This window comes from Polypterus senegalus, chromosome 10, assembly GCF_016835505.1.
Source record: "Polypterus senegalus isolate Bchr_013 chromosome 10, ASM1683550v1, whole genome shotgun sequence".
Lineage (NCBI taxonomy): Eukaryota > Metazoa > Chordata > Cladistia > Polypteriformes > Polypteridae > Polypterus > Polypterus senegalus.
Window position 1 is genome coordinate 18,879,505 of NC_053163.1, and position 25,250 is coordinate 18,904,754.

At 40.8% G+C, this 25,250-nt stretch overlaps 1 protein-coding gene across 1 annotated transcript; it reads left to right on the forward strand.

The window, feature by feature from the left end:
• The first annotated feature begins 37 nt into the window (after positions 1–37).
• LOC120536198 (E3 ubiquitin/ISG15 ligase TRIM25-like) lies at positions 38–24,629 on the forward strand. The gene is made up of 7 exons (XM_039764535.1): positions 38–106; positions 272–891; positions 6,378–6,473; positions 8,958–9,191; positions 9,311–9,470; positions 10,728–10,787; positions 24,009–24,629. The coding sequence occupies exons 2-7, from the start codon at positions 283–285 to the stop codon at positions 24,551–24,553; spliced, it is 1,704 nt and encodes a 567-aa protein (XP_039620469.1). The 5' UTR covers positions 38–106; positions 272–282; the 3' UTR covers positions 24,554–24,629.
• The last annotated feature ends 621 nt before the right edge of the window (positions 24,630–25,250 follow it).

Below are 25,250 nucleotides of genomic sequence, written 5' to 3' on the forward strand. Positions count from 1 at the left end.
GACGTGTTCAGAGGATGTGTCATAAAAACGCTGGGAACACGTTGCAGCCATGATGACCTGGTCATAGATGATATTCAAGTTGAAGCAGCAAATGTCAAATGATACGGTACGTCAAAGCAATTTAGTACGTGACTTCAGGTTGGTTTCAGCAGTCCGTTCCGTTGACTAACTCTGTCAGTTATTTATGTAATGATTATAGCGATATTTATATAGTGAATATTGCGATATTTGAAATACAGGTCTGTTTAAGTTTATTATCTGCTCTTCCCAGAAAGTCTGCCGATGTCGCAAAGACTTTCATATCTTAAGAAGATAACGTACATAATGGATGAAGTCGAGTCTCACGATCGCTTTGTCTGCACCGTGTGTCTGGATATCCTACAGGATCCTGTGTCCCTCATGTGCGGACACAACTACTGCTTTAGATGCGTTGAGAACTACTGGGATACAAAAGGAGTCTGCGAGTGTCCGCAGTGCCGATGCGTCTTTTACCCAAGGCCAACCCTTCGGCGGAACACCCTGCTGTTTGACATCGTTGAGAAATCGAAGCAGATGTGGAAAAATGCAGCCGTGGGATACGCCGGACTCGAAGATGTGCCGTGTGATGTGTGCGCCGAGAGAAAGCTGAGAGCCGTCCAGTCCTGCATCATCTGTCAGGTGTCGTACTGCGAGGTCCACGTGCAGCCTCACCGGGAGGCAGAGGCTTTCAAACGACACATATTGGTGAAACCGACTGCAAACCTACAGCAGCGGCTCTGTCCGGAGCACAGCAACACGGTCGTACATCTGTTCTGCCGAACCGATCAGAAGTGCGTGTGTTCGCTGTGCGCAGCCGTGAAACACGTCGGTCATGACCTGGTGGAGCTGGAGACGGAGCGAGCGGAGAAACAGGTAAGAGAATTATACGAATTATTAGAGAAAAACAATTGAAATTCACATACTGTATCAAAATGGAAAACTTTGTGTAAATCACCCAATAGTTAGATCATTTGCATTGTAAAAATGAAATGCACACGCACGTGAAATCAACGGTTAGGAGAGACAGATTGGGTCGTCACATCTTGGCATAGGCGCCAGCCTTGTGGGTGCCCTGGACCTTGAGCACCACCAAACTTTAAAACACATAAATGCCACACAGCCTTGTGTATGTTTTCAATACGAAAATCTCATGTTAATACATTTTTTTGAAAACGCTCCGTTGCATTCCAGTTAAAAATAGTCATTGTCCAAACCGCTATATCTTAACACAGGGTCAAGGGTATGGAGGAATATTTCGGACAAAATGAAATAAATAATTAAATGCGTAAATAAATAAAAGTACTGTGAAATGTGAGCATAAATAAATAAATGTGTCATGAAATGAGAGCCTTAATAAATAAATATGTCATGAAATGAGAGCATAAATAAATAAATGTGTCACGAAATAGGTTTTTCGTTGATTATTTATTTCATTTTGTCCGTAACATTCCTGCAAACCGTCATGAAATACGGCTTGAAATAAAACTGTCACTTTCACTCATCAAAGTTGTGAGGGTGGGCTCTAACACGCCCTCTAGTTACTGATTGGTGAATCGATAGCACAAGAATTCATTAGAAAAATGCTTACTACTGCCGATGAAATGGATTCTGGCGAAGATATTACGTATTTCAGAGAGAGAATTGAAGATTTATCGGAAGAAATTACAATGTTGGCGGCCCTTTTAGAACTGAGTATTTGACCCTTGTTTTACGAGTATAAAGTCAGTTGCATATTCGCAGCTACTTTTTCAAACAACTGTACAGCTCTGATCAGTGGCAAAGTTGTTCATCCATCCATCCATCCATCCATTTTCTAACCCGCTTGTTCAGTTCAAAATATTAGTTGGAGCTGCTTTGGGCATTCCATGTCAAAGTACCTAAACTAATACAGCCGTTGCAGCTTACCGTATATCAAACTGGCTCATTCACCTTGTGATCATCTTCTCCAAATACACCATATAGATCTGCAATCTGTTGTACTTTTAAACCGCATAACAGAAGGTGTTCTATTGACTCAGCTGGAATGTCAAAGGATGGACGTCCAGAGCAGAGAACTGCGTCACCTGAACTGGAGTGTAGTAGAGTCCGTTCCACCTGTTCTTCGATAATTTCAAAAACAGTTTCATCTATATCGAGTCTAAAAGGGCCGCCAACATTGTAATTTCTTCCGATAAATCTTCAATTCTCTCTCTGAAATACGTAATATCTTCGGCAGAATCCATTTCATCGGCAGTAGTAAGCATTTTTCTAATTAATCCGTGTGCTATCGATTCACCAATCAGTAACTAGAGGGCGTGTTAGAGCCCACCCTCTCAACTTTGACGAGTGAAAGTGACAGTTTTATTTCAAGCCGTATTTCATGACGGTTTGCAGGAATGTTACGGACAAAATGAAATAAATAAATAAGCAACGAAAAACCTATTTCGTGACACATTTATTTATTTATGCTCTCATTTCATGACATATTTATTTATTAAGGCTCTCATTTCATGACACATTTATTTATTTATGCTCACATTTCACAGTACTTTTATTTATTTACGCATTTATTTATTTATTTCATTTTGTCCGAAATATTCCTCCATACAAGGGAGCCAATCCCAGCCAGGTCACACAACACTATAGGAACAATTTAGGATCACCAATGCACCCAACCTGCATGTCTTTGGACTGCAGAGCACCCGGAGGAAACCCAAGCAGACAACATGCAAACTCCACGCAGGGATGACCCAGGAAGCGAACCCAGGTCTCTTTACTGCGAGGCAACAGCACGACCACTGCGCCACCGTGCCACCCCAAGTAAAAAGTAAACTTTTTGGTTCTTTCATGGCATTTTATGGATCTTTACTGGGTTGTGTGGTTCCTTGTAGAACTATTGCTCGACAAAGCACCATGTCATTCTGTGAAGGGTTCTTTTGCATATGAAGCAAGTCCTCTGTGCTTTGATAAACTTCCTTTTATGTAGAAAAGAATTGTATTGTAGACTACCTAGCAGATCACTAGGAAATCAAGAAAACCTGAACTTAGCCCGTATTGTACATATGAAGTAAGAGTCCTTTCAAAACCCTGAGCCATTTGGTTAACTATCTATTCATGGTTATTTACTGTGTTGATCCTGCTATAGATCTTGAATTTCCCCTTGAGATTAATAAAGTATCTATCTATCTATCTGTCTATCTGTCTATCTGTCTATCTATCTATCTATCTATCTATCTATCTATCTATCTATCTATCTATCTATCTATCTATCTATCTGTCTGTCTGTCTGTCTGTCTAAATGCAAAGTCCTTTTTGGAACCTTCTTGTGGATGGGTCTTTTGGGGGACCAAAAAAGGTTCCCCTATGGCATTGCTCTGAAGAACCCCATGTTGGACCTTTATTTTTAATAGTGTATATGTGTTGTTAGACTGCCTGTTTTAGTATGAAAAAAAAATGCTCCTCTTACACAACTTACATTCGATGCACAAAACATTATAATAGTACTTTTATTATGACACTCCTTACCAACTAAATTTCTATTTGCTGATGCCTGTTTCTAATTAGGGGAAGTGCCCTGGGCTTCCCTTACTAACGTTAGCCAATCTATACCTGGAAAAAGAAAAAAAAAATCCTCCTTCAGTTTCTAGTTTTTTCTTTTGACTGTTCCTGCTTTGCACTCTGTGCTGTCTGGGATAGGCTCCAGCCCCCACCCAACACCATGACCCTGCTCAGGATTAAGTGGGTTAGAAAATGACATCACTTTCACTTTTACCTAAGTTCTTCTCTGTTAGAAAGTGAACATTCACATAATCAGACAGACAGATAGATACTTTATTACAGTTTTTCTCAGTTGCTTTGGTGCATTTCTCACAACAGACTTAACATTTGCATAACAGCGAATGCATTCCTCAAAACACTGAGTGCAAATGGCAAAACGTCATGGATGACCGGCAAAAGCAGGTAACCTCTTCAAAATCCTTAATTCATGCCTCAAAAGCAAGTATTTACGTCGCTGAATATGTCAGTGCCATCAAAATGCCAAGTCCATGAATCATCGTCCATGGACATGACGGCCAAAATGTAAAGTCATGTTATCAATATAAAATTGGCACAATCTAAATATTTTCTGATGCACAAAACATCTGAATGACAAGGGCAGGAAACATAAAAATACAAAACACCGATTGTGGGAGATTGATTCAAGAAGAATATTTTATTGATTGCACAGGTATATGGTGACATACCATGCACTGCACTTGGAGTCTAGCAAATAAATGCATTTCAATACTTTATGCATAACATATGAAATGAAGGAAAAAAAATGACAACATCGAAAACAATATATACATACAGAAATGTGTTTTGTATTTTGATGTTGTTTACCATGATGTTTTGCCTTTTGCACTAAGTGTTTTGAGAAATGCACTCGCTGTTATGCAAATATTAAGTCTGTTCTGAAAAATGCAGCAAAGCTACTGAGGCTGATTGATCTAAGATCTCACACCTGCCCCGAATAATGTGTCACCTGAGAGCAATTTAAGGTGGTGCAGGAATCATTAGTATTGTGAATACAAACCAAAAAAGACACTTGACAGCCAATGATATCTTGTTGAACACTGCAATTGAAGACTGCAACTGAGAAAACCTGTAATCCCCAAGGGAAATTCCCAGACTCCAGCAGCAGCATACTGATAAAGAACAATATTAAATTAAAGAGTTATAACAATGCAGGTACAACAGACAATAACTTTGTATGGTGTGATGTAGAGGTACAAAAACCTGCTAATGAGACTACAGCACTCAGTTAGGGCACTGACTTTCTGCCAATGTTCAGTACTCACTCATTGGTGGGCTATGCTAACCAGTAAAGGAGTAATTACGGGCATTTTTATAATTTACTTAGTAAGCTGTGGGTTATTCTCTTCACATTGCCCTTCAGCCAGTCAGTGTCACCTGGCACATCACATCTTCTTTTGGCGTATTTACCCTGTATACACACTGGCTTTTCCTGTGCTGAAAGAGCATTTTGTTATCTTTGCTTCACCTATTTTTTGACTTGCTTACTTCGTCCCTTCTTGTTCTTTATTAATCCCATCCATACATCCATCTTCAGACCTACTTTATCCAATTGAGGGGAGATGGAGCTTATCCTAATAATAGTGGGTACTAGACAAGAACCAACAATGGATTGGAATCCAGTCTATCTGGACACAATCTCCCATTTCAGGAGATGGCAAATACACAAACTCCTCCATGACCAATTGAGATTTATGGAAAAGAAAATGTGGCAAAAGAAAAATGTGGAACTGTCCTGTGTATTTTATAGTTTGTGGGGAGCGGCTGAGGACAGTACCAAGCTGGGGCGCCTGGAAATACTGGAATAGGGACTACACCTCCTCCGGACCACGAGAGGGCAGCCGCCATGGATGGTATGGGGACCACGGGAACAGAGCTTGGAAATTCAACCCTGTAGGGGCCCGTGGTCCTCGCCAGGGGGCACCCAGATGCCTAAGGAGCCCTGGCCCTCAGCACTTCTGCCACACCCGGAAGTGCTGGAGGGAAGAAGACCAGGGGCACCAGGGGAGTGCGGGCAGTCACTCGTTGGGAGGATCCAGGTGGATATAAAAGGGGCCACCTCCATCCTTTCAATCATTGGAGCCGGTAGTGTAGAAGATGAAGTCTTGGTGGAGAGGAGTGGAGGCAGACCTGAAGAGGCACAAGCATTGTGAGGCCTGGACTTTGGGAGAGTTTTGGGGTTGTGTGTGGCACATTTGTATATATTAGTTGTAAATAAACGTGTGTTGGGTGATTAAACAATGTCTACCTGTCTGTGTCCAGGCTGCTTTCCACAAGTTCCACAAACTAAACTGGCAAAGTAATGCATTTATCGCACGAAGAAGTGTTACACACAAATGGTAGAGAAAATCGTAAACCATCCAAAATTAAATGAAGAGTAACTTTATGCTGTACAGTTTAAAGCACCTCATTATGTGTAATTACTTAAAACAATATCTAAAGGTGGAACCTGCCTATGTTTTAGAATTAAGTTTTACAAGAAGCAAATAACTGGACAAATTTGATATAGACACCTCTAGCTCTGGAAGGAGGTATCCACACATCATCACAAGGCACACAAGCCGATAACTTCCTTTACATCAGAATTTTTGTAAGTGTCCAGTAAATTAAGTTCCTTCACTTTTATCCAGAGTGACCACTTAAGGTAGAAAAAGCAAACCACTAGTTTTGCGTATTTGATGCCATGTTTGTTTATCCTCCTGCTTTTGTTACACACACTTCTGTCAGTGCACGTCAGTTACTACTACATTAAGTAGTTAATTAATTTACATCCTAATGTTTCAAGTGCCCTCTGCCCTCAACAGGCTGAGTTGGAGAATACAAGAAAGCAACATGGAACAAAAATTCAAGAAAGCCTGATGAAACTGGAGCCAATAAGGGAGCTGGTAAAACATATTCAGGTAAGTCTCATACTGTACGAGCTTAACAGCAGAGAGACTTTGCTTGTCTTGTTACTTGTAAACCAAATTCATTTGTACATTTTCTTAGCAGGGTCGCATGGCAACTGTAGGCTATCCTGTCAGTCACACAAGTCAAGAAAAATACCTGGACAGGATACCAGGCCAGTTTCACAATACAAATTCCCCTAACCTGCATATCTTTCAATTGTGGAAAGAAACTCACATCAACAGCTTGCAAACTCCACAAAGGGAGCACCCAGGACATTAAACCTGGTCTCCTTGTTGTAAAGAAGCAGCACTACAACGGCACCACCCTCTAGTGAACCAAATCAGTTAGTTTAGGCATTCCATTGGTCCTAATATCCAAGTGTTCTTCATCAGCCCCAAAATGTTACCATTTTGCAGATTGTCCTTCTCAGTTCCATGCATTGTTGACGGTTGTGTCCTTCAAGTTCCATGTTCACAACTTGGGAGGCACAACTAACTAATACACTCCTCATATTTGCATTCCGAACTTTTGTCACCGTCTAGTCAGCAGGGTTCAGGTGCGCTCCCTAACCCTAACACCCTGACACCATTAAGCCAAGAACTTATCTTCAAGTGTGGTGTTTGTTTTCATTAATTCTTGCTAACAATAATGATTCTCCACTAAAATTTAAAAAATTCCTGTTTGAGTCATTGGGCAATTATTATTTTCCTCTTTAGTTTCTATTTTTGTTTTGGATGTTTTACTTGTATGGACTTCACAAAAAATCCATATTGTGATTTCAATAAAGCAAAGAGCTAAATAGTACAGACAGTTTGAAGAGGACATATAATGCAAACATACTTTATGTGAATAAAACGAATGTGGTATATTGTGTTCATGTCACACTGCCCTGCTTTATATTTTGTACTTTTTCTAAATTGAAAAGTGCCTATAATCACAACAAATATAGGACATGCAGAACAGCAATGTTTGGTTATTTTTGCAAAAATGATAATAATTCCTACCTACTCACCCTCACTAAACACACTAAAACATCATCATTACTGTTTTTAAGAGGATGAATGATCATCCTGAGAATTTCACACATCGCCCAAACCTAACCCTGAGTAAATCCAAGTCACAGCCCAATTTGTCTTGGCTAACAAATTACTAATTTGCTTACCAATTTGCTTTAGATTTCTCTTTGATAATATAGGAATAACCATCTGAAATCAAAAATCAAGCCTGTTTAGCCTAAACGCAACCTTGAAATAGTGATATGTACCTTTATAACCTCTCTTCTAGATTACTGCAATGCGCTTCTTTTTGGAATTAGCTAGGCCTCCATTGCTCACCTACAGCTGGTACAAAATGCCGCTGCTCAATTTTTACCCGTGTGAACGGGACCTGGACACAGAGAGATGGACATCATTTGTTCCACCACACACACGTTTATTTATAAATATGTACAAATAGTTCAGTGCACGCACCCAGTGCCTCCAGCACCGATCCCCCACAGTCCGGGCCTTTCACAATCCCTTTTAGGCCTTCCTTCCTTCCTTCAGGCCGCCTCCAGTCTTCTCTCCAGCTCCGTCCTCTTCCACCCGACTTCCGCTCTTGACTGAAGAGAGGCAGCCCCTTTTATCACACCCCAGATGGTCTCCAGCTGTTTTCCGGCATTCCTCCACAGACACACCCCAGTGTGGTGGAAGTGCCAGCTGCGCACCCGGAAGCCCTCCGGGTGTCCCCTGTCTTCTTCACCTCAGCACTTCCTGGTGTGGCGGAAGTGCTGGGCTCCAGGTTTTTTCAGGCAACCCTACAGGGTTGGGCTTCCAAGCCCCTTACCCGAGGCCACCAACAAAACCAAGGCGGTCACCCCCACGTGGTCGGGAGGAGGCACCAGCCCTCCTCCGGTCCCCTCGGGCGTCCCGGCTGCCTGTGACAACCGGTACAAGCAAGCACGAGCATGTTAACCCCAATTTTTGGCTTCCCTTCACTGGCTTCCAGTTCATTTTCAAATCCATTTTAAGATTCTTGTATTTGTTTTTAAATCCTGTAATGGTAGTGCCCCATTTTATCTGCCACAACTACTGCACCCATATGTACCGTCTTGCCCTCTCAGGTCAGCAGACCAGATGCTTTTTCTTGTTCCTAAGACATGATCCAAACTCCGAGGTGATTGGGCTTTTTCAGTTTCAGCTCCAAAACTCTGGAATGATTTGCCATTGCATGTCAGACAGGCTCATTCACTTGCTGTCTTTAAATCTTATTTAAAACCACACTCCCTGGTCTTTGACCCAGTGTGAGATATTAACTATCTGTGTACTTTTTTTTTTATTATGAATTTCTTTAGCTCTTATGTGTTTCTGTTTCTTTTACCTTTTGGTTTTATTGTACAGCATTTTGGTCAGCCTTAATAGCTAGCAGACAGACAGACAAACAGATAGAATTTGAAGCATTTAACGCTGCTTTAAAATTCATATGTTGACACTGGATTTCCATATTTCTCGACTTAGAGCTCTGCAGAGAGAGAAGCACAAGAATATGAGGAGATCTTCATTCCTCTGTTTCATTCCATCGAGAGGCTGAGAATGGAGGTGACTGAGATGATTAGAAACCACAAGCAGATTAAAGTAAGGAAAGCTGAGATGCTCAGCAAGCAACTGGAACAGGATCTTGAGGAATTCAAGAGGAGAGACACTGAGCTGGTGGAGCTCTTCAAGACAGATGATGACTTCCTATTTTTCCAGGTTGCACTGGGCAAATCTATATTAAAAAAATAAACAAAAATCTGCTTGTCCATTTTTCACACACTCCATTCCAATGTAGTTTTTCTAACATCCTCCCTTCTTCCTTTTTTCCCCAATAGAAGCTCTCAGCTCTCTGTGTCATCCCTAAAGATGGAGATGCACCTCACATTGCTGTCGACAGAGATTTGTTTCACCCAAGCTTAAGAAAAGACCTTTCTGATTTGAAGGAACATTGGAAGGAAACCACTGGCTGGGAATTTATGAGAACCATTAAGGCTGGTGAGTTGTGTGCTATTATAAACTCTAGTGTGTCAAAAGAAAGAAAGAGTTTGTTTGGAGTTTTGAATTGAACTTTATTAATCAATAATCAACAAATCATTTACATTATCGTAAGTAAAACAAATAAAGAAAAACCCAGCTCACCCCAGAAAGAAATCAATATCTAATTCTTACTTCAAATAAGAAAAATCAACTTGTTATCCTCAGTTCTACAAATTGCCTCATGAACGCACCATCTTTCCGCAAAAGAATTTTACATTTGTGGCTTTCACAAGTCCCTGAACTATTCTTATAATGTCACATTGCCTACCGTATTTGTTTTGACTTCGTCTTTTCTCGACATATGAGCAGCCAGCTTGTTCTGTCCAATGAGGAAATTCCCAATTCAACATTCCTCCTGATTATTCTTATTTCTGGTAACACCATATATAAATACATAATTATTTAAAAGAGGTCTAAGTGTACTACAGATAACCATAGAAGACGGTCTCTCCCCACAGAAAGGGCATTTGTCTGTAACTGAAGGATCAATCAGTGAGACCTAAGAGTTAAGAGCAATGATACCATGCAGCACATGCCTTTGCATATTGCCAGTTCTTTTGTTCAATGGTGGTCTACATAAGTCCCACCAAGCTGGCCTCGGTGTCTCCCAAGTCTGCTCCTCTAATGTTGGGCTCAGTGGTTCCCAGTGACATACCAGCATGCATATTCTGTAGAGCTCGTTCCCCACAGCACTGTCTAAGGAAGTTGTTCTATGCTGTAGATGGTGTGCATACGTGACTTCCTCAGGTTCCAAACCAGCTGGCACCACTGTCACAGCAGGAAAGCCTTCATTGGACACAGGTTCATCTCTGCCAGCGAGGAAGTCTCCAATAAGAGATTTTACTTCAGTTGGAACGTTGGCATAGATTTTCCGCAGTAATCTATTAGCCTGCCTCGGTGAGCATAATCTCAACACCTCCACCATCTTCTCAGTGCTGTACCAGCAGTAGTTACTAGATGGCAGACCTGGTTTATTCCAGAGTTGATTAGTAATAATCGGACTCTTACAGACTAGACTGTGTGACTTTGAGGTCCAGAACTGGGTATTCTAGAGCCTAAAGGATACTGGCAGAGCTCCAGTCAACATGAGGCTCAAGGAGATTCCACGCCCGTGTAAACTGCAGTAGAAAGGCAAATGGCCAGGGGTTGACAGCTGTGTCCATTAAAAAATAAATGAATGAACTGACCAAAATGCACATCTTGTTTTCTACTCAGGAATTACCAGTCCAAGTTACATCCTGAAAAATCTGATGTGTAGAGATTGTCTGTTAAAATGTAAGTAAATTCTATTTTTTTTTTTTCAATATTTCAGAATTATTTTTTCATGTTGTAATGCAACTTGGAGTTTTGAAATGCATGACCATTTCAACGGCAATATCGCGTGGCAAATTAATTTCATATATGACGGGCATACACTATTCAGTTTTTTTACATGTTTGGGTGCCTTATCACATTTAAACGACATATTATTAGACACTGGCATACACTGTGGTTTTTATGAGCTCACAAAATGTTGGCTTTTTGAGCAACCTTACTTGAGGTTGTGTGGCGAGACCTTCGGAGGTGACTTACGGGACACACAGTTTGACCCTGAAAATAATGATGTGATGTTTTTCTGTATCTGTGTTTTTCCATTAAACTAAATTTAGTCATCTCACTATCAATTTTCTTATGATTTGCTTGTATCTTATAACTAGTGAATGGTGCTACTCATGCTGATATGTTAAATTACATACATGTGATGCTACCAGGAAGAACAGCTGGCCAAAGTTCCTCCGTATGTCTATGGAAGACAGGCCTATCAGTTGCCATGGCAACCATGAACCCCGTCTTCCATAGACGCGGCGATCGCACTTTGGGACGCTCCTTGGCATTGTCGTCCCGTTGGGGGGAGCCCCAAATGAGTTTAGAAACCTTACAACCTAAATGATTTATGTAAAATAAAATTCTATTTTATTATTTTCTGGTTCTTATACCCTTTAGGTTGAGCCACTACCATTGACATTTCTGTGTATGTAATAGTTGTCCATTCTGGTTGTTCACAGGGCATCTGCTGATTTCGCACTCATTTCTGAAGTCATCTTTTAGTTCATTTGTGTTCTAAATCTTTGTTTACAGGACATCTGCTGATTTCATAGTCGTCTCTTAGTCATCTTTTAGTTCATTTGTGTTCCACATCTTTGTCTTTGTTGTTCACTTGACCTTTTCCAGGTTTCCTGATGTGCCTGAACAGGTTTCTGATATTTATATACCCTTTATGCTGTTTCTTTAATATGAATGCTATATTGTAATGTGGAAAGCATATCAAAACACCTTATCCTAAATGACAAAGTGACTCCCGAGTCTAATTTTTCTTCCACACTCTGTGGAGCCGACCCGGACACAGACAGGCAGACATGTTGTAAATCACCACCACACGTATTTTATTTACAATTATTTACAAATAAATGGTCACTAAGACCCAGTCCCGTGCACAAACCCCAACACACAGTCCTGGCCACACAATGCCTTCTTTCTCGGGCCACCTCCACTCTCTCTTCTGCCTTGTCCATCTTCCACCCGACTCCAGCCCTGAATGAAGGGCTTTTATGTGCTCCCGGATGAGCTCCAGGTGGTTCCCGGCATTCCCCTCCTGGACATGCCCCAGTGTGGCGGAAATGCCGGCTGTTCTCCCGGGAGCTCTCCGGGTGTCCCTCTTCTTCCCCCCAGCACTTCCTGGTGTGGCAGAAGTGCTGAGGTCCAGGGTCCCCAAGGCATTGGGGCGCCTCCTGGCGGTGACCATGGGCCCCTACAGGGGGGGCTTCCATGCCCTCAACCCATGGCCCCCAAAGCAACTCAAGATGGCAGCCCCCACGTGATCCAGGGTGGGCGGAGACCCACATCCGATCCCTCATGGCGTCCTGGCCGGGTCGTTGCCCCTGGCATCCCTGACAACTCCTACAAGAAGATACTCACAAAATGGCAGCTTCTGACATCAACACAATAACAATATGCAGAACAAAGGGGGAAACAGTATTGAAAATTCCAAAAGTGAGGGGAAAAAAAATGCTGTATGTGCCCAAAATGAAGGCTGACAACACACTCAGCAATGAAGGGACATAAAAGAAACATTGAAGCTTTCTAGAAGACAATAACACAAAGCTTGCCAGTCCTCTCCACTTAATTCTTCTAGAATAACATCAAGTCGAGTTTTGAAGGTCCCTAAAGTCCTACTGTCTACCACACTACTTGGTAAATATTCCAAGTATCTAAGGTTCTCTGTGTAAAGGTAAACATCCTAAGCTTTGTGTAGAATTTAGCCTTAAGTTTCCAGTTGTGCCCCCATGATCTTCATGAACTTATTTTAAAGTCACCGTCTCAGTCCATTGCAGTAATTCCCTTCATAATTTCCATCCATCCATCCATTTTGCAACCCGCTGAATCCGAACACAGGGTCACGGGGGTCTGCTGGAGCCAATCCCAGCCAACACAGGGCACAAGGCAGGAACCAATCCTGGGCAGGGTGCCCTTCATAATTTTAAACACTTAATTCATCCATCTATCCATTATCCAACCCACTATATCCTAAATACAGGGTCTGCTGGAGCTAATCCTGGCCAACACAGGGTGCAAGGCAGAAAACAAACCCCGGGCAGGGCGCCAGCTCACTGCAGGGCACACACACCAAGCACACACTAGGGACAATATAAAATCACCAATGCACCTAACCTGCATGTCTTTGGGCTGTGGGAGGAAACCGGGGCACCTGGAGGAAACCCATGCAGAGAACATGCAAACTCCATGCAGGGAGGATCCAGGAAGCGAACCCAGGTCTCCTAATTGCGAGGCAGCAGCGCCACCGTGCTGTCCCACACTTAATTCATGTCACCTCTCAATCTTTTTTTGCTTAAACCGAAAAGGCTCAGCTCTTTTAATCTTTCCTCATAACTCATTTACCCTGTAGCCCTAGAATCAGCCTTGTGGCTCTTTGCTGGACTTTTTCCAGCACTGCTATGTCCAATTTGTAGCCTGGAGTCAATACCTGCACACAGTACTCCAGATGAGGCCTCAACAGAGTGTTATAAAGCTTGAGGAGAACCTCCTTAGACTTGTACTCTATACATCAAGGTGCGATATAACCTGACATCCTGTTAGCCTTCTTAATGGCTTCTGAAAACTGTCTAGTACAGCGTTTCTTAACCTTTAGTATATGCGACCCGAGTTTTCATGACAGTTTTAATCACGCCCCCCAAGTTTTTTTCGAAAGGAGCCCACTAATACCAATTTGTTTTTTTTTTTAATTGATATATCATAGATTCATATTTTATTATACCTACTTAACTTTTATCGACATTTATCTAACTCTATATTTATTTTTCTACTATCAGAATCTAGTTTAAGTTAATTTGTTTTGGTTTCAATAGATGTTTCATATTTTCAATTCTTGTTTTCTTTTTCACATTTTCGCGCCCCCTTTTTTGTTACTTTGCACCGGCCTTGGGGGGCCCGCCCCACAGTTTGAGAACCACTGGTCTAATAGTTGATAATGTCGAGTCCACTGCAACTCCAAAATCCTTCTCATAAGGCGTACTCTCAATTTTCAAACCTCCTATTGTGTATTCAAACCTTACATTTTTATTTCCCACATGTAATACTTTACATTTTCTGACATTAAGTGTCACTGTCACAAATCTGCCCAAGCCTGTATGCTGTCCAAGGCCCTCTGTGATGATTCAATAGCTTTCAGATTATCTGCCAATCCATCTACCTTGGGTTCATCTGCAAACTTGACCAGTGTGTTATATTCTTACCTAATTATTCATTTAGCAGTGATCCCTGGTGGACACCACTCTTAACATTAGCCAATTCTGATGAGGTTCTTCACACCGGAGGTTCTTCACACCATAACCCTCTGCTTCCTGTGTCTGAGCCAATTTTACATATCCGCTACAGACAACACCCGGAACTTCCACCTCTTTTAAATAGTATAGAGCAGTGATTCCCAAATTCGGCCCTGGGGACCCTCTGTGGCTGCAGGTTTTTATTCTAACCAGCTTCTGTTTTTAATTGAACTCCTGGGCTAATTAAGTGAACTGTTATTTCCCAAGTTCTGTGTTTTGGGAACAATATAGTGATTAGAAAACTAAGTTTGCCAAAATATATCTACTATATATATATAACTATACACTCACCTAAAGGATTATTAGGATTACCTGTTCAATTTCTCATTAATGCAATTATCAAATCAACCAATCACATGGCAGTTGCTTCAATTCATTTAGGGGTGTGGTCCTGGTCAAGACAATCTCCTGAACTCCAAACTGAATGTCAGAATGGGAAAGAAAGGTGATTTAAGCAATTTTGAGCGTGGCATGGTTGTTGGTGCCAGACGGGCCGGTCTGAATATTTCACAATCTGCTCAGTTACTGGGATTTTCACGCACAACCATTTGTAGGGTTTACAAAGAATGGTGTGAAAAGGGAAAAACATCCAGTATGCGGCAGTCCTGTGGGCAAAAATGCCTTGTTGATGCTAGAGGTCAGAGGAGAATGGGCCGACTGATTCAAACTGATAGAAGAGCAACTTTGACTGAAATAACCACTCGTTACAACCGAGGTATGTAGCAAAGCATTTGTGAAGCCACAACACGCACAACCTTGAGGCGGATGGGCTACAACAGCAGAAGACCCCACCGGGTACCACTCATCTCCACTACAAATAGGAAAAAGAGGCTACAATTTGCACGAGCTCACCAAAATTGGACAGTTGAAGACTGGAAAAATGTTGCCTGGTCTGATGAGTCTCGATTTCTGTTGAGACATTCAAATGGTAGAGTCAGAATTTGGCGTAAACAGAATGAGAACATGGATCCATCATGCCTTGTTACCACTGTGCAGGCTGGAGGTGGTGGTGTAATGGTGTGGGGGATGTTTTCTTGGCACACTTTAGGCCCCTTAGTGCCAATTGGGCATCGTTTAAATGCCACAGGCTACCTGAGCATTGTTTCTGACCATGTCCATCCCTTCATGACCACCATGTACCTATCCTCTGATGGCTACTTCCAGCAGGATAATACACCATGTCACAAAGCTCGAATCATTTCAAATTGGTTTCTTAAACATGACAATGAGTTCACTGTACTAAAATGGTCCCCACAGTCACCAGATCTCAACCCAATAGAGCATCTTTGGGATGTGGTGGAACGGAGCTTCGTGCCCTGGATGTGCATCCCACAAATCTCCATCAACTGCAAGATGCTATCCTATCAATATGGGCCAATATTTCTAAAGAATGCTTTCAGAACCTTGTTGAATCAATGCCACGTAGAATTAAGGCAGTTCTGAAGGTGAAAGGGGGTCAAACACCGTATTAGTATGGTGTTCCTAATAATTCTTTAGGTGAGTGTATATATATATATATATATATCTATACTAATAAAAGGCAAAGCCCTCACTCACTCACTCACTCACTCACTCACTCACTCACTCACTCACTCACTCACTGACTCATCACTAATTCTCCAACTTCCCGTGTGGGTGGAAGGCTGAAATTTGGCAGGTTCATTCCTTACAGCTTCCTTACAAAAGTTGGGCAGGTTTTATATCGAAATTCTACGCGTAATGGTCATAACTGGAAGCTGTTTTCTCCATTTACTGTAATGGAGATGAGCTTGAACGCCGTGGGGCGGAGTTTCGTGTGACATCATCACGCCCACGTAATCACGCAGTACATAGAAAACCAGGAAGACCTCAAAAGCGCTGAAGAAAACATGCATTATATAATTGAGAAGGCAGCGAAACAATAAGAAAGCGAGTGACATATACAACCATATTCATGAGTTCTGCTACTTCGGAAACAAAGCACGATGTAAACCTACACTTTAAATTAAGTTCATAGACAGGCTGCGCTGGCGTTTGTAATTTAGTGCCTGCCCATATAAGGCCGTCCGTCAGCGGCAATCCAATAGCAAACTCCACTAAATATTCACGGGTGAAGGACTGTGCTTATGGAGAGGAAGATGAGATGGTCAGGGTGGTGTTTGACACAAACTCAGCGAAACTGCGAGAGAAAGTTTTAAGTGCCAGGACTAAGGTAACATTAAATACAGCCATGGACATAGCACAGATGGCACCAGCACAGCTGGGAACCTTCGATGCATGTACACCGAGCGGCTCACGTGAACTGACGCAGTGCACAGATAAAAAGCAACAGTTCCAAAGAGCTGAACAAAACCGAATTACACAATTGAAAAGGCAGCAAAAATATGAAGCGTCTGATAAGCATATTCATAAATCCAGCTACTGTGGAAACAAAGCACACGTTGGAAAAAGTCAATGTCCTGATAAAGGAAGACAGTGTAAAAAAACCTGCATGCAGTGTGTCAGGTCTCAGATAAAGAAGAAGACGAGCTGTTTATTGATGCAGTAAGAAACGAATCGATGAATGAAACCTGTCATCTTTACAGCGATTGACAAACACGGAATGTAACTTGAACACAACACATCCTACAAATACGAACCTGATTGAAAGAAATAATGATAATCAAATCCTTGATGACAGCAACACTCAGTAACACTCACAAAACAAATACTGTATATTGACAGTCATGTTACGTTATTTTTAAAATGTTCCCTTTTCTTTTCTAGCTTTTTAACACACTACTCTCCGCTGCAATACGCGGGTATATATATATATATGTATATATATATATCCCGATCTACATACTCGAATAATGGATACTTTATTCGCCATCAATGATTGTTTTGGTAAAGCCATACTCAGTGTATTCATTAGATGAGCGGTAAAAAGTAAGAGCGAGGGAGGATGACTTATTGAGGCATGCAGGCTGTAGTGCGCGTCAACTCTATCTGAATTGCGATCACATTTGAAAAATATATCTTTTCAAGTTCTATTTAGTCCATATGTGTCAAACTCAAGGGCCAGGGCCACATCCGCCCGGTGTAATTATATCCGCCCGAGATCATTTTATATACTGTATTATTGTTATTAATGGCCCGGTATATGAAGCGCTGGTAACACAATAAACTACAGATCCCATAATGCAGCGCTTCAGCTGCCTTGCCGAACACTTACCGCGTTAATCAAGTCTAGCTTATGATGCTGCAAGTTATTGCGAAGCTAGCTCACACGATGCTGAGAGAAAAGTTGATTCTGAAAATAGAGCCTTTAAAACCGATGGGAGGCTGAGTATATGTTTACTGAACCCGTGTGTCTCATTTGTGGAGCTAATGTGGCTGTAATTACAGAATTTAATCTAAGACGGCACTATGAGACAAAACATCAGGGTAACCTGAATGCAATGCAGAAGATACAGAAAGCAGAAGAATTAAATAAGAATCTGACACTTCAGCGGACGTTTTACCCGTGCACAATCACAAAGTGATTTCAAGTGAAGCTGCTTTTATGGGAGACACAAATGCACCAGTGCACTTGCCCCACTTTCCCTGTTGCCAAGTAATGTTAAACCAAGTCGTCACTACGGTGTTCCCAAATCGCACTTTGCTGATAAACTGAGCGCACTGAGTTTGCACGGCGCTTTGGTGACTTTGAAGAACAAAAAGTCCGTCTACATGCGGCTCGAACCTTGTGCATGTTTGGTAGCACATATCTGTGTGAGAAGCTCTTCTCAGTGATAAAGACTAACAAAACAGCACACAGGAGTCGCCTCACTGATGAGCACCTGCAATCCATCCTGAGAATCTCCACAACACAGAACCTCACACCAAACAGAAACGAACCTGTGCCAAAAAAGATGCCAGGCGTCCAGCTCTAAAATGACATATGAGCAAAGACAACTGAATGATTTGATTTGTTATTGCTGAAAGGAACACATTTTATTTATATTTCCAGGTTTTGTTATGCAGCATGTTCATATTTGAATTTGTATAATTTTGACAGGATATATTTTTATGGAGAGCAAAATCTTTTGGGATATTTAAAATCTAAGTTTATTTTTATATAAAATTACATAAGAGTAAAGAAATTTGAATGTTTGTTCTTTTAATGTTTACTTTATTTCTAACTTGTATAATTTAGACAGGATATATTTTTATGGAGAGCAAAATATTATAAGTTGTTTAAGGTTTGAGTTGATTTATTCAGGAATAATATTCCTGTCTGTTTTACCATTCCTACCAAAGATATTTCTGTCGACTAAATAAAAATTCCTTCTATTTAAAATTTAAATAGAACTTGAACAAATACGATAGTTCATAATATCCACGCAGACTTGCACGTAAGAGCGGAGTTATCCGTTTTAACAAGCAGCGTATTGCACTGATCTGAAATAGCTGTGTGTGTATATATGTAGATATGTATGTATATGTATATATATGTTTATATATGTGTGTGTGTATGTACAGTATATATATATGTATTTGTGTGTATATATGTGTGTGTATGTATGTATGTGTGTATGTATATGTATGTATGTGTATATATGTGTATATGACAACAACACTCATGTTATGTTATTTTCAAAATGTTTCCTTTTCTTTTTCATTGCTTCTTTAACACACTACTTCTCGCTCTGGCTGGTATTTTGCTAGTATATATATATACAGTAATCCCTCCTCGATCGCGGGGGATGCGTTCCAGACCCCCGATAGGTGAAAAATCCAAAGTAGAAACCATATGTTTGTATGGTTTATTTTTATATATTTTAAGCCCTTATAAACTCTCCCACACTTTTTATAAATATTCCCCGCAGAGTTATACAGCATGAGCCCTTTGTATTCTCTTAGATATTAGGTAAGATTCATTGAAATTATGTATATAAACACACTGTTTATATACAGTAAAACCTAAATATTATTTTAAAGATATCGAGTGTATCACATATTTTACAGCCATTACGATAGACAGGCCACCAGCAATAAATACGTACAATGCAAGAAAAATAGTATACAGTAAATGTGTGTACAGTGACACTAAACGTACGTACATGTACTGAGTACTGTAAATAGAAAATTAATTATGGTTACTCACCAACAATGACATGATGACTTGTCCGATAACAATGAGTTTAATTTTACTGCACAACAAAGGAGAACGTTACAGCTCTGTTGGACTTCAGGCGATTGTGTAGCACTGCCATTGTTCTTCTTCTGGCAGTCTTCAATCCAAATCCCTAAAGCAGATTCCATCCAGACTACTGCCTTATTACATCCACTTGCAACTCGTTTTGCACCCTGGTTAAAAGGACACTGCGGCCGTAGATCTTATATTCCTTTCGTACTTTTTAAATAAAAAGAATTGTAGCCTTCAACAAATGCAAAACGTTTACCTTTTCGGCAATCGTTAACATCTTTCGTTGGCGCTTGGGCACAGCCCCTGAAGCAGTAGCAGATCGTTTTGGAGCCATAATGAAGGGCTTGACTATGCACAAAGATAAACATAAAAGAGCACAACTCTTTACACAGCAAAACACATTGCTGCTGAATGAGCGAGACGAGACTTCCTTGTTAACACTGCATTCAGCACACAGGAACTTAACTGCGTGCTCTGATTGGTTAGCTTCTCAGTCAGGAGAACTTAACTGCGTGCTCTGATTGGTTAGCTTCTCAGTCATCCGCCAATAGTGTCCCTTGTATGAAATCAACTGGGCAAACCCACTGAGGAAGCATGTACAGGAAGTAAAAAGACACATTGTCCGCAGAACCCGCGAAGCAGCGAAAAATCCGTGTTATATATTTAGTTATGCTTTCATATAAAATCCGCGATAGAATGAAGCCGCGAAAGTCGACGTGCGATATAGCGAGGGATTACTGTATGCAGTGACTGACTGACTGACTGACACACTCATCACTAATTCTCCAACTTCCCGTGTAAGTAGAAGGCTGAAATTTGGCAGGCTCATTCCTTTCAGCTTACTTACAAAAGTTAAGCAGGTTTCATTTCAAAATTCTTCGTGTAACGGTCATAACGGTCGACAACGTCTGCCATGTTGAACTTCCATATTTATGGCCCCATCTTCACGAAATTTGGTAGGCTGCTTCCCTGCGCTAACTAAAACCAATGTACGTACTTATTTCTGTGGTATGACGCCACTGTTGGCCGCCATATTGAACTTTCCAACGGTCTTTGTTACTTATGGGCCCATCTTCAAGAAATTTGGTATGCGGGTTCCCAACGCTAACTGAATCCTACTTACGTACATATATACGTCCATAACCTGCAGCACGGTCGCCATTTGAGGCAGCGTTGGGTCCCCCATCCCCACGCATCCCACGTTGTTGGCTGCCTGCCTATATAATGCTGTCCGTCGCTCCGCTCTCTACATACCCTTCCTTGCTTCGCCACGGGATTCACGTCTCCCTGCTGATAACTGCAGCCTTTTTATTTAATCCACGGCTTCTCCGCTGTTGTTTTGTTCATTTATTATGATTATAGTTATTGTGTAGGTATTTTAGACTTACTTTACATTGTTCAGGTACCCATTTCCTTTATCGTTCCAACTGTACCCCCATTAACATGTTTATCGAGGTGCTCACCATCGATCAAAGAACTGTCACTGACCGAGTGGATCATTGTCATTAATAAGATACAACGAAGGGGGAAGTACTGCACAGAGAAAGTTTGGGAAACAGTGGTATAGAGATAATGTATGACAATCCCAAATAATATAATTCTATTACGTTTGTCTGTAGGTAGTAAAGAGACAATGTATGAAAAATCCCAAATAATAAATAATTCTATTATGTTTGTCTAAAATTGCTGAAATTAAATCCTGGTTTTCTTCAAATATTCTTTAATTAAACAATGACAAAACTGAGGTTCTCCTTATTGGTACAAAATCTTCATTGTCCAAAGCAGATACTCTTTCACTATGTTATTGATAACTCCTTTGTTTCCCCTTCACCTCAGGTCAAGGGTCTGGGTGTCATCCTTGATAGTCCTCTATGTTTCCAATCTCACATTAATAACATCACCTGATCTCCCGATTTCCACCTTCATAATATTAACCGCATCCGCCCCTCCCTCACTCTCCATACCACTGCCATCCTTGTTCACTTTCTTGTTACTTCCCGTCTGGACTACTGCAATTCGCTCCTCTTTGGTCTCTCTATAATAATACATCTCTCCATAAGCTTCAGCTGGTCCAGAATTCTGCAGCACGCATCATTACTCAAACCTCATCTATTCACCATATTACTCTGGTCTTACAGCAGCATCATTGGCTCCCAATTAAGTTTCAAATTGATTTTAAAATTGTGCTATTAACATTTAAGGCCATTCATAATCTTGCCTCTCCATATCTGTCCGGCCTTCTTCATGTTGCCATTCTTTCCCGTAACCTTAGATCCTCTTATACCATCCATTTGACCGTCCCTCTTGCTCATCTAACCACCACTGGGAGCAGAGCATTCAGCCGTTCTGCTCTCAAGCTTTGGAACTCATTACCTACTGAGCTTACAAATATTCAATCATTTTCAACTTTCAAATGTAAACTTAAAACCCATCTGTTCAAAATGGCTTTTTTTTTTTGATTACAGTGGCTTTGTTTGGTTTTAACCCCTTATCAAGCAGGGTCATTTTTGCTAAATCGCTTGTAATTCGACCTCTCCAAATTAGAATCATTGCTGTTATTGAACTATCTGGAGTATAAACACATGTTTGGTCTCTTTGTAAAGGTAACATTCTGTAGGTGTGACTGATCAAAAGTTATGCACATTAGAACTCACAAAAAAAAACAAATTTTTTTGTTCTCGCCTAAGTTTTTTTTGTGAAAATAAAGGCCTTTATAGCTGCAGTAGGTAGGTGGGGACAGAAACACACTATGTACCAACAAAATAACTTGTTGACTACTCACATTTCAAATTTGAAAAGAATACCTGTAAAAATGACATTTTTACACCAGTTTTTATGTGGGCATGCCCAGGGGCTTTTTAGAGGGACCATTATCCACATTTTGGAACGTATGGAAAAAGTGTAATAACGTTTGAATTCTTCAACCCACAGATATCAATGAGGGCTCTACTGAAAGCTTACACCTAAAGGAATCTATATCTACACACAGTGTCACTCTATTAGTTATAAAAATAATAAAAACAATAAAAAATACACATTTCAATATAAAATAGTCAACACAAGTCTTATGGGCCAAAAATATATATATATTTTATTTTTTACTTTTTTTTTTATAAAATGCACACAAACTATATACATTTCTTTTACAAACTGTTACAACACAGCTCAGCGTTTTTCCATGTGCCACTGATGGCAGCAATCCATAGCAGGCAGAAAGCACAAGGGCGTGGCACATGTCACTCTCTGCCATTAGACGTCTCCTGGGCCGATTGATTACTTTCACGCCGTGTACATGCCTCTAATACTTTTAATCGAGAGTGTATTCACGTTTATCTGTACTTTTATCCATATTTAAAATGCGAAAAAACTTGGTGAAATCACAATAAACAACCACGCACCAAGTCTGCAGACTGGCACAAATGCCACCTTCGCGCAGCTCCGATCGTTTTGTTTACAAGTTAGTATGGCAAGTTACATATCGAAATGCTCAGCTGCTCATTGGCTGTAAGTTTGGAGTGACACTCACAGTGTCCAATCAAACTGGTAGATTCTACCAGGGTTTGGAGTTGTACGTCATCGTTCAGCTGTATGTGACACTCATTGGCTATACGAGGTGCCAGTCAACCCCAGACCCGTCGTAATTGGCCAACTTAGGTGTCAATCAGAAGCTAACACTTCTGTGTAACATGCTGTAGCATGGTTATCGCCGACAGAAACAAATTACGTCTGATATGATCAATAGGAATGAAAAAAAATGACGTAGCTAGTCTCAAGTTATGAAACGTTTTCTGGAGTTTTTGTCCCTTTGAGGATATATTGTGTGTTTTGGACCTAATCGTTTTACTGAATTATATTCGCTGGAGCCTTACGGACAGAATGAGATCAATACTGCTCGGAAATATTGATGTTTGACTTGCAGAGGGTCTTCAAAGGTAGGGAAAGTCAACTCTTAAAAGTATGTACTTCTCTGTAAAAAAGGCTTTAGTGTCAGTGCTGTGGTTGTTGTGTGTCAAAATGGTTTATATCATCGGAAAGACGAGACTTTGAGGTTTCATTTGATGGGTAGGGTGTAGAGATGCATGACAGATGGGCATGCATACATGGCTGTAACTTCGTCAAAACGCTGTTATGTCCCGGGACCGGTACGTGTGCGCGTTAATAAATTTTCTATATTTTCTGATGTTTTAATTTTTGTTTATAATGTGCTTTTTATTTATTGTTTGTTCGGTGTCCTTGATTGCTTAGAAAGGCACCTTTGTATAAATAAAATGTATTTTTAAAAGTGAATGACCACCAAGGTATCTAGCAAAACTGAAATCACAGCAGTTACTGTATGTTAGGTCATGCTTACATGAAGCTTAATAAACTAAATACTTTGTGTTTGCACCACTTCGCTCCCGCGGTTAACTCGTGATAAGTGTGAAGGACAGGAGGGTTCCTCACTGGTATTCTTTTCTCTCCACTCAGACTCCTGTGAGCTCACCCTGGACCTGAGCACGGCCCACAGAAATCTGCATATGTCCGAAAGGAACACGAAGGTGACATATGGATTGGTTAAGATGAACTATCCCGATCATCCAGGCAGATTTGACTTTTGGCTCCAAGTTTTGTGTATGGAGACTCTATCCGAGACTTGTTGCTACTGGGAGGTGGAATGGAATGGAACACTGGCTTCAATAGGAGTTGCTTATAAAGATATGTGTAGAAAAGGAAATAGTCAAGCCTCTCTTCTGGGACGCAATGACAAGTCCTGGTGTTTGCGCTACTCTGGTTCCTATTACTCTGTGTGGCACAATAACATAGAGTCCGTCATTTCTGACCCCTGCAGCCAAAGGATTGGTGTGCACCTGGACTGTCCTGCTGGCTGGCTATCATTTTATAGCATAAAAAACGACAAAGTGGTCCTCTTGTACAGGTTCAAGGCCACTTTCACCGGGCCATTGTGTCCAGGATTTCAGCTTTTAGGTTCTATAAAAATCTGCTTGAACACTTGTCAAGTAACCACTATGTAGTGCCGACATCTCGTATAGTAGCCCTTAAAAGTTGTACTTCTCTATGCTAAGTAACTGCTTTAATGATCCTTCATGTTAAAGAGAAGGGGGACCCTTCCATTTAATTTTATTTTGTCATCATGGGGCTACAGAACATTGTGTGAAAGAAGCTGATACAAAAACTCTGTTAGTCTCCAAATAAGAGGGATCATCCATTACACACATTCTTCTATCTACATTTCTCAAAAACCAAGTTATTTGAAAGTTGCTAATTGATCTGAAAGTTTGGTGGATATCAATAGAATGGTCAGATTATTAAACAAACTTAAAAAAAAATGGAGATTCTCCACAGCACTGAATTGGGGTACAAAAGTTTTGAGGCACTTATGGTGCAGTAAGTGTACCACCATAGCGCTGGCATCTAGACAGAGCATGATAAATATAGCAATATGTTGATTTACTTGAGTATTTTGTTGTTTATCCATCCTCTTTTTTTTTTCAATATTCCAGAATTACAAGATTTTAGAAACTTTTTTTTTTTTAAATAAAAAATTGAAATGTTGCATTGACGCAAGTGATCCTTTACTCAGTATGTCATTGAAGCCCCTTTAAGGCAGAAGTTCACCATGAAGTATAACATGACAAGCATCGCGCAACTTAATTTGCGGATTTTCTGCTATACTTCTCTACAGATCATCTCAGGCTCTGTCAGGTTGGA

Bases quoted from the DNA above. Each gene is read 5' to 3' on its own strand.
- LOC120536198 (XM_039764535.1), top strand. From the start codon at position 283: ATGTCGCAAAGACTTTCATATCTTAAGAAGATAACGTACATAATGGAT. The intron at 6,474-8,957 runs GTAAGTCTCATA...TTCTCGACTTAG, and splicing joins AGCTGGTAAAACATATTCAG to AGCTCTGCAGAGAGAGAAGC. The intron at 9,471-10,727 runs GTGAGTTGTGTG...TTTTCTACTCAG, and splicing joins TATGAGAACCATTAAGGCTG to GAATTACCAGTCCAAGTTAC.